The sequence below is a fragment of the Protobothrops mucrosquamatus genome, unplaced genomic scaffold (genome assembly GCF_001527695.2).
Source record: "Protobothrops mucrosquamatus isolate PMUCROS unplaced genomic scaffold, P.Mucros_1.0 scaffold2693, whole genome shotgun sequence".
NCBI classification, from domain to species: domain Eukaryota; kingdom Metazoa; phylum Chordata; class Lepidosauria; order Squamata; family Viperidae; genus Protobothrops; species Protobothrops mucrosquamatus.
The window spans coordinates 38,594-48,422 of record NW_015388739.1 but is presented as its reverse complement, the minus strand read 5'-3'; the positions used below and the strand labels follow the sequence as shown (position 1 = coordinate 48,422).

Below are 9,829 nucleotides of genomic sequence, written 5' to 3'. Positions count from 1 at the left end.
ATCCAAATAATATGCGTAAAAGGTAGCAGTCCAATTAATATTTTACAATCGTAACTTACTAATATAGGTAACCCTCGACTTAGGACCACAACTGAGCCCCAAATTCCCGTTGCTAAGCATGACAGCTGTTGTGAGCTTTGCCCCATTTTACAACCTTTCTTGCCACCGTCGTTAAGCAAATCAGTGGGGTTGTTAAATTAGTCACCCGGTCGTTAAGTGAATCTGGCTTCCCCATTGACTTTGCTTGTCAGAAGGTTACAAAAGGATCACGCGGTCAATGTGAGACAGTTGCCAAGCACCTGGATTTTGATCACGTGACCTTGGGGAGGCTGCAGTGTGAAAAATGATTTTGTCATTTTTTTTCCCCCACTGCCCTTGTGACTTCAAATGATCACTGAATAAATGGTTAAGTCAAAAGTACATCGGCAACTCGTCCTTACTTTCTAAGGAAATGAGAGCAGGATGGAGTTGTGTGATTAATTGAATACTGATTGCATCAACTGATTAAAATTGATGGCTTAAATGACAGAACATTTTCTTCTAGATTTGCATAGCACTGATTGTTGAACATGAGATATTAATGAAGAAGGCTTAAAGGTAAACCAGCACACACTTGTTTGCCTGCTCTGCTTAATAAAACATTTATTTTTATTACATTTATATTCTGCCCCATCTCAATCTGCAAAGTGTCTTTGGATGGCTTAAAATTAAAATTCACTTGCTGCACATAAGCAACATTACATAGAATCACAGAGTTGGAAGGGATTTTGGAGGTCTTCTAGCACTTATACCAGACGTCCCCACCTTTTGGGCACCAGAGACCGGTTCCATGGAGAGAGGTTTTTCCACGGACTGGAGGGTGCGTGGTTTTGTGTGCTGCCTGCATCCCGCGGATGAGGCTTTGTTTGTGCGGACCAGTTACTGGCATGCTGTGGTCCGGTACTGGTCCATGGACCGGGGGTTCGGGACCCCTGACTTATACCATTTCAGACAAGTGACTGTCCAGTCTCTTCTTAAAAGCCTCCAGTGTTGGAACACCCACAACTTCTGGTGGCAAGTTGTTCCATTGATTGACTGTTCTCACTGTTAGTAAGTTTCTCCTTAATTCCAGGTTGCTTCGCTCCTTGATTAGTTTCCATCTATTGTTTCTTGTCTTGCCTTCAGCTCCTTTGGAGAATAGGTTCACCCCTTCTTTTTTGTGGCAGCCCCTCAAATCCTGGAATACTGCTCTCATATTACCCCTGGTCCTTCTTTTCTCTAAACTGGCCATACCCAATTCCTGCAACCATTCTTCATATGTTTTAGTCTCCAGGCCTTTAATCGTCTTAGTTGCTCTTTGCACTTTTTCCAAAGTCTCAACATCTATTTTGTAATGGGACGACCGAAACTGGCTGTAGTATTCCAGGTGTGGCCTTACTAAGGCTTTATAAAGTGGTACTAATACTTCACCTGATTTTGATTCTATGCCTCTGTTTATACAACCCAAGATTGTATTAGCTTTTTTGGCTGCTGCTGCTGCAAACGGCTGGCTCATGTTTAAGTGATCGTCCACTGGGACTCCCAAGGTCCCAATGATCTGTTTCTAGTCTAACCCATTGCTCGAGCAGGGGACCCTATAGCATATCAGACAAATGGCTGTCCAGTCTCTTCTTGAAAGCCTCCAGTGATGCGGCACCCACAACTTTTGAAAGCAAGCCAAGAGCATTAGTTATAAATGGGTGACTGAAGCTTTCCCTTTTATGCATTATTAACAAGGGTGTGAATAAGGGCAGGAATAAGGATGCTTTAATGTGATGAAGGCACCTTAGAATGAGTTAAAACATTGACCTGGCTTGTCTTTGCTAAACAGTGTTTTCGATAATTATTGTTTCATTGCACAGTTATCTCCTTCCCTTTTTTTCTTTTATTCTTATTATTTATTGGGCTTATATGCCACCCCTCTAGCCTAGAGCCGACCCTAAGCAGCTTACAATTTTAAAAAAGCACAAGATAAAACATTTAAGCATAACAACCATAAATATTAACACTAGAATTAAGTTAAAATTGAAAGCTGGGAAGGAAGGGAAGAAGATGCACAAAAGGTGGGGTCTTAGCACATTAGCCACCTCCAGAGTGAGATGCCCCAATTGGGGCCCCAGGCCTGTTGGCAGAGCCAGATCTTCAGGCCCTTTCAGGACGTGTGCAAATCTCACCTGGGGGGTGGTGGATGATATTTCAAAGGGCAGAAGCCAGAGCAGAAAACGCTCTTCTCCTGGACCCCACCAGCTGGAATGTCTTGATCACCATGGTCTGCAGCAGACCCCTTTCTGCTAGCACAAACCTGGGCCCATGCCTGAAGGGTTTTTATCACCCTTGAAGATGGAACAAGGGACTGGGGATAGACCTTGATCTGTTCAGCAGGGTAAATTCCCAGATTTCTAAGACAGGGCTTTTCAACCTTTTCACCCATTGTGCCACTTTCAGGATATGGGAATATCCGAGTACCACCAGTCGCCTAGCAAGGTGTCAAAAACTTGATAACCCCCCCCAAAAAGAAAAAAAGTGATAAAGTACAGGTAGTCCTCGACTTACAACAGTTCGCTTAGTGATTGTTCGAAGTTACAATGGCACTGAAAAAAGTGCCCCCCAAGCCACAGCCGAGCAAGACACCTGCCTGCCCACCCGGCGGCGCTCTTCCTCCTGTCCAAGGTTTTCATTGTTGTGAGCATTTCTGTTGAGGATTGGCAGCGGGGGTGGTGTGGGGGGGTGTTTGGTTTTTATTCCCCCCCCCCCATCTGCTGGGTGGTTGCAGCAGGTTTTGGTCACTTCACATGATCCTGGGACACTGACCGTCATAAATATGAATCAGTTGCCAAGCATCTGAATGTAAATCACAAGACCCTGGAGATGCTGCAACATTCCAGGTGATTGGTGCTTCTTCTGTGCTCACCAGAAGCGCCAGGATCAGCGCCGAGCTCCAGCTGGAGCCTGGCGCTGATCCTGGTGCTTCCGCTGAGCCCTGACAGTCCCAAAGAAGCGCTGATCCTGGCGCTTCCGCTGAGCCCTGACAGCCCTGCAGCTCCAGCCATCTCTCTCTCAGGCTTGTGCGGTGCTGCCACCGGTTCAGCTCATTCCCCTCCCCCACTACCATTCTAGGATGGTCGCGTACCACCTGCCAGGTGCCAATGTACCACAGGTGGTACCCATACTACTGGTTGAAAAGCCCTGTTCTAAGACTCTCCATCTGTAACCCTACAGCATAATTAGATCCTGAAATGCTATTTGTTCCTTACAGCAAACCATGGAGAACTACCAGAAGTCCAAGGCAGTGGAGAAGCCTTCTCCCCTCCCTTTCACCAGCTTGCCCTCAGACATCATTGAAATGAAAGTGAAGGACGGAAGCAAAATCCGGAACCTGATGGGCTATGCCATTGGCAAGATGGAACAAGAGACGACGAGACAGATGCTCTTCAGCGGAGTTGGCAAAGCCATCAACAAGACCATCACGTGCGTGGAGATTATGAAGCGGCGGCTCAAAGATCTTCATCAGATCACAAAAGTGTTCTTTCAGCAAATAGAGGAGATCTGGGAACCGATTGTGCCAGAGGCCGGCCTGGATCCCTTGACTGTGAAACGAAATATCCCTGCCATTTGTGTTTTGCTGAGCAAAGACCCCCTAGATCATCAGGAGCCAGGTTATCAGGCTCCGGGATCCTTTGATGCTTTCTGGTTGGAAACGCTGAATTCGGAGTCCCAAAGTCAGCCGAAAAGGAAGAAGGGGGGCGGGAGAAGGGCAGGCCCTGCAGGAAAGCACCCCTCCTCTGCCTTTTGATAAGAATCCCAAAACAAGCCTCAGTCGAGCGGACTGAATTGCTTACCTATAGAGCAAAAGAAAGCCGGACAGTTTTCATATTGAGAGAGGAAAATGGAGAATCTTGGAATGGAAAGAGGCTGATTTAAAGGAAGCGGAAGAAAAGAGGCTGGGTCAGGTTGATCATCGGCATCTGGCAAAAGGGCTCTTTTCTTCCTTTCAGGACGAAACAAATGCTCTGGTGGATTGTTCTAGTGGTCGAAACAATAATGATTAAAAAGAGCCTTCCTGGTTGGGGGAGATGTGGAAAATCTGTGCCTGTTTACCAAGAAGGTAGCTATGACGTTTGCCTGATGATTTCCTCAGTGGATGACTTGGATGTTACCTTAGGATCTAATTCTGTGAGAGGGCAGGTATTTTCTGCTTCCAAAATTTGATGGTGACAGGTGATGGTGACAGGGGAAGGAGGCCCTGTTTTTTGTGGTATTCTTTGGCTTTAACACAGGGCTCTCCAAACTTGGCGACTGTAAGACTAGTGGACTTCAATTCCCAGGGCGCATGCTGGCTGGGGGATTCTGGGAGTTGAAGTCCACAAGTTGTCAAGTTTGGAGACCCCCCGTTGTAACATAAGCACCTGCCTTCCTGTATAGTCAAGATTATTGTGATTGCCCGACATGCAGAGGGTGCAGCTTAGTGTGTGCAGCTTAGTATGTCAGTTGGAAAAATGCTGAGGTTATTTGATTGTTAAAAAACATAAGATTGCACAACAATACTATTTTAGTTTGTTTTTATTTTTAGTTAATTTTTTTTCAACATTTGAAAAGGCTGCTTTGGTCTATGAAAGAGTTGTTGCTGATACTTATCTGTTTCCCTCCATAAGTGGTGTCTGAGTGTTGCCTGAGGAAATGTAAGATGTTATGAAGAGCATTTTCCCTTTTTAGCTGATGTAACTTCATGTACCTCTGAAAGCACTGATGCTCCAGAGATCCTACATGGGGCAGGAATTTTATCTGTTTGTCTGCGTTGACAATACTCATGGGTTATTTGTATTCAATCAAACCATTAAAAAAAATCACATTCTTAGTACTTTCGAGGCTCGCATCTCGTTATTAACAACATAACAAAAACCTCGGAGCCTAAAGCCGTAGCTGTCTAGCCTTCTGTTCTCAGTGTCCAACCACAATTTTCTGAGTTGAAACAAGGAGATTTGATCTTCTTTTCTTGGCCACCACTCAAAAATAATTTGTAGGATGTATGTTCCAAGTTTCCAGTTTAGACTACAGCCCTCTGGGAATATTCTAGCGGTCTTCCATTCACTTTCCAAACAGTTTGCTGCTTAACTGTTTCAAGATCAGTCAGAGCAGCTAACAGGTTGAGCTAAGAAAGCTGAGTTTGTAATGTCATCTCTGCTCATAAAGTGACTTTTATCTCACGGTTCTGAGATAAAATTTCACAACTGAAACAAATTTCAGATAAGAGTTGGGAGGTTGTTGCTGAAAGAAAGAAAAAACCCAGTTTGCCTGCTTCCAGAACATTATGAGTGGCACAAAACAATGATAGTAAGTCTACTTAGCAAACTTAGGATGGTGGTGGAACTGCAGATTTGACCTAGTTAATTAAGCATGTTGTAAAATTCTGTCAATGTGAATGTTCTTGAATGCCCAAACAGTAAATACTTCAATTATTAGAATCCAGCCTATAGGTAATCTCTGCTAAATGAAACAGTCTTGCTCTTTTTCTAGATTTCTTTAATAATGTTCTATAGTTCATGATGTTGGATTTTCAAATATACTGTCCCAAAGATTTAGCAGTCATAGATTGACAACATGTAGCTAAAAACTAAGGGAACAGAAAGAATTGAGAAATAAGAATTACAGGTATTCCTTGACTTAACGACCACACTTGAGCCAAAAATTTTATGTTGCTAAGCAAGACAGTTAAGTGAGTTTTGCCTCATTTTACAACCTTTCTTACTACCGTTGTTAAGTAAATCACTCCGGTATTAGTACCATGGTTGTAAAATGAATCTGGCTTCCCCGTTGACGTAGCTAGTTGGAAGGTCTGATCACATGACACTGCAACCATCAAAAGGACATGCCAGTTGCCAAGCTGGTCTTTGCCCACAATAATTGTTCTTTATCCCCCAGTGCCCCCGCCCCGACATCTAACATTTCCTCTCCACTGAAATTATGAATGACCTGATGGATTATCTGATTTTTTTAAAAAAAAATCCAGTTCATTGCTTGCTCTATCTCTTGCTGAACTCGATGCTTTCTTGAATCTAGTAGGTTTGGATTTAGTGCAGTCAGATTGCAGAATTGGGAACATTTATTTCTGCTTCTACAATCATAGTTTGAGACTGGGTTTGAATTCAGGCTGAAAGTGCAGGAGAGATCAGAGCGAGGCTATTTGCTGCAACCGTATGCACGGATGCCAAAAGCATTCGGCACTTGAGTAAACTCATGAAGAATTTTAGTAAATCTTGATAAGAATTTTAGCAAAGCATTTGATACAGTGCCACCTAACAAGCCCATTAAGAAGTTGTACAGGCCAGCTTTTAGCCACCGTGTGTTTCAATCGATAAGAAATTGGCTCAGGGATAAATCCCAGCGTGTGGTTGTTAATGGGTCAGTGAACAGAGATCAGTCACAAGTGATGTACCACAAGGCTCAGTCCTAGGTCCTGTTCAGTGTGTTTGTAAGTGATATAACAGAAGGATTGCTAGGTAATGTTGGCTTGTTTGTTTTTTGCTGATGACACAAAGGTGTGTAATAGAGTTGATGGGGTATTCATAACATGGAAAATGATTTGGCATCGCTGAAAAATTGGTCAGAAATGTGGAAATTGTAGTTCATTGTTTCTAAATGTAAGATTACACACTTGGGGAAAAACAAGCGCTGGTTGTTAGAATAATAGAAGAAAAAAGATTTAGGAGCACTCATTGCAGATAACAGAATAACAGTTGGAATGGACCTTGGAGGTTTTCTAGTCCAACCCCCAGGAGACCTTACACAATTCCAGACAAATGGCTGCCCAGTCTTTTCTTAAAAACCTCCAGTGGTGGAGCATCCACCACTGGAGGGAAGCCATTGCACCAGTTAATTGTTCTCACTCTCAGAAATTTTTTCCATAATTCCAGGTTGCTTCTCTCCTTGTTAAGTTTCCATCCACTGCTTCTTGTCCTGCCTTCAGGTGCTTTGGAGAATAGCTTGACCCCCTCTTCTTTGTGGCAACCCCTCAAATATTGGAAGACTGCTATTATGTCACCCCCTAGTCCTTCTTTTCATTAAACTAGACAGTTCTTCATATGTTTCAGCCTCCACCTCCCTAATCATCTTTGTTGCTCTTCTCTGTACTCTTTCTAGAGTCTCAACATCTTTTTTACATCGTGGTGACCAACGCTGGATGCAGTATTCCAAGTGTGGTCTTACCAAGGCCTTGTAAAGTGGTATTAGCCCTTCACGTGATCTTGATTCTATCCTTCTGGATGACTGCAAAATGAGCAATCAATATGGCCAGGCAGCTGTGAAGGCAACCAAAATCCTGGGATGTATCACTAAAAGAATCACCAGCAGGAAAAGGGACTCTAGGGCTTTAGTCAGACCCCACTTGGAGTACTGTGTCCAGTTCTGGAGACCTCACCTAAAAAGAGATATTGATAAGATTGAGCGGCAAATCCAGAGACGGGCAACAAAAATGATGCAAGGTCGGATAAAACATGACTATGGACAGCTTGAAGGACAGAAGGGAAAAGGGGGTCATGATTGAAATCTTAAAATTCCCAGGTGATTAAGGGGAGTGCATAAAAATAAATGTCATTCATTGGAAGCCCATACAGGGAAATTTCATACCTGGGGTCTGAATTAAGTCTCTTAAAAAAATAAGGTTGTCGCAGCCCAGATTATTACAGAAAACAATTGAAAAAGCATTCAGGCTACTTTCAGTCCCTCCTCTGGAACTGAATGCCGGAATTTAATACCGGACAGTCCTTGACTTAAGACCACAATTGAGTCCAAAATCCCGTTGTTAAGCAAGACAGTTTTTCAGTGAGTTTTACCCCATTTTACTTTCTTCCCACAGTTAAGTCAACCACTGCAGTGTTAAGTTACTATCATGGTTGCTAAATGAATCTGGCTTCCCCATTGACTTTGCTTGTCAGAAGGTTGCAAAAGAGGACAATATTACCCAGGATGGGGCAGCTGTCATAAATATGAGCCAGTTGCCAAGCGGCTGAATTTTGATCACGTGATCCTGGGGATGCTGCAACGGTTGTTAAGTGTGAAAAGTGGTCATAAATCACTTTTTTTCGTGCTGTTGTAACTTCAAACGGTCCCTAAACAAAACTCTTGTAAATCAAGGACTACCTATAGCAGTGATGGCGAACCTTTTAGAGACCGGGTGCCCAAACTGCAACCCAAAACTCACTTATGTATCGCCGGGTGGGCATGGTCCACTTGGCGGACGCAGCTACAGTGGGCGTGGCAGACTGGGTGGGCGTGGCCACCGGATGGGTGTGGCTGCAGTAGTCATGGCAGACTGGGTGGGCATGACGGGTGGGCGTGGCCACCTCGATGTTGCTTATAGGGAGGGATACCGGCAGGGCAGGGTTGGTGGGGATCCAGGGGGTCTCTGGCAGGTGGGATGGTGGGCTCCCCAATGGTGGCTCCAGGCTGGCTGGCCTTAGCCAGTGATGGTGAACTTTTAGAGACCACGTGTGCTAGGGTGATGGCGCGTGCCCACAGAGAGGGCTCCGTGTGCCGCCTCTGGCACGCGTGCCATAGGTTTGCCACCACTGACCTATAGAGCACCTGAAACTCCACATTAAGATGGCTCCTTGTTTGGTTTGCAAAAGAGCATTAAGGCTTGGTCAACCTGGCTGAGTTCTTTGGTTCCATCTGAAAGGTCTTTGCTTTTCCTCGTGTGTTGTGTTGCGTTTTGTTGCTGGGACACTTCTGGTGAAACAGCTGATGGAAAGTATCAGGGACAAGTAGAAGGGACCCCTGTGTTTCTTACTGTCCATCAGCTCAGACCCCAAGGACCAACCAGGTTTTTGGCCAACTAGCCACACACAATGATTCACCTCCTGGATAGATCTGTCTGAAAACATCCACACTTCCCTTGGGAAAGATTTCCAGTCTGCCCATTGATTTAACGATTATATTTTGAGAATTTAGAAGCTGCCCTTTTGTTCCAAAGGGCATCTCCAGGCGGTATTTACAAAAATCAATGTAATTCCAACACAGAACAATAAAAGCGAGACGAAGCAAAAAAACGCCTCTCTAGCCAAACAGGTTTTCACTTAAAATATAAAAGAAGTTTCAAACCGACACTAGACCGAGTGTACGCAGGTTGTTCCTGAGGAAAGGCAAGGAGGTGAAACTTTATTATTCTTTTTAATTGTGCCCTCCAAAGGAGAGAGAGAATATCACAGAAATGGGGCGAGCCTGATATCGTCACCCTGTTTGTGTCAAGAGGAACCAGGACGTTTTTTAAATTCAGAATAGGGGTGTTAAGCCTAACAAAGCTTTCAAGACACCTCTTTGCAACTTAATCTCCTTTTTAAAAAACCATGCACATACTCACTTGCACGCACCTCGCACACAAAGACTGTGGAAAAGCACACATTGGCTGCTGAATTTCAACAATGAGCTTGGAAGGGGTCCAGAACAGAGGACTGCGTGTCTGTGTGTGTTATTCCCATTGTTCTGGGTCCTTTTTATTCCTCTTCCCTCCTGGCTGCTTCTCTCACAAAAAAAAAAAAAGGCAAAGCAACAGGGGAAGAGAAACAGTTGGATCCCAGTAAATCCAGACAGTGTTCATTCTTTGAAGAATGCTCAGATATTTGTTCCGCGGGCATGATTTTGTTCTTCAACTGTTATTTTTAGATCCGCCTTTCAAAATAAAAATCTTTCTAAGGCAGCTGGCATCAAGATGCAACTTTAAAAAAAAAAAATCTGCATCAGCTAAGGCGGCCCACTGGACCACCTCACAGGGCAGGTGGTGGTGGAAAGGGCTTTACCAATTGCCTGGGGAAGGGGA

The 9,829-nt window shown here is 44.2% G+C and overlaps 1 protein-coding gene across 1 annotated transcript; it reads left to right on the top strand.

The window, feature by feature from the left end:
- Window positions 1-3,280: 3,280 nt before the first annotated feature.
- On the top strand, window positions 3,281-4,305 carry LOC107296223 (ribonuclease P protein subunit p25-like protein). Its single transcript, XM_015825572.1, has one exon. It carries the CDS (start codon window positions 3,281-3,283, stop codon window positions 3,809-3,811), a length of 531 nt encoding a protein of 176 aa, XP_015681058.1. The 3' UTR covers window positions 3,812-4,305.
- The last annotated feature ends 5,524 nt before the right edge of the window (window positions 4,306-9,829 follow it).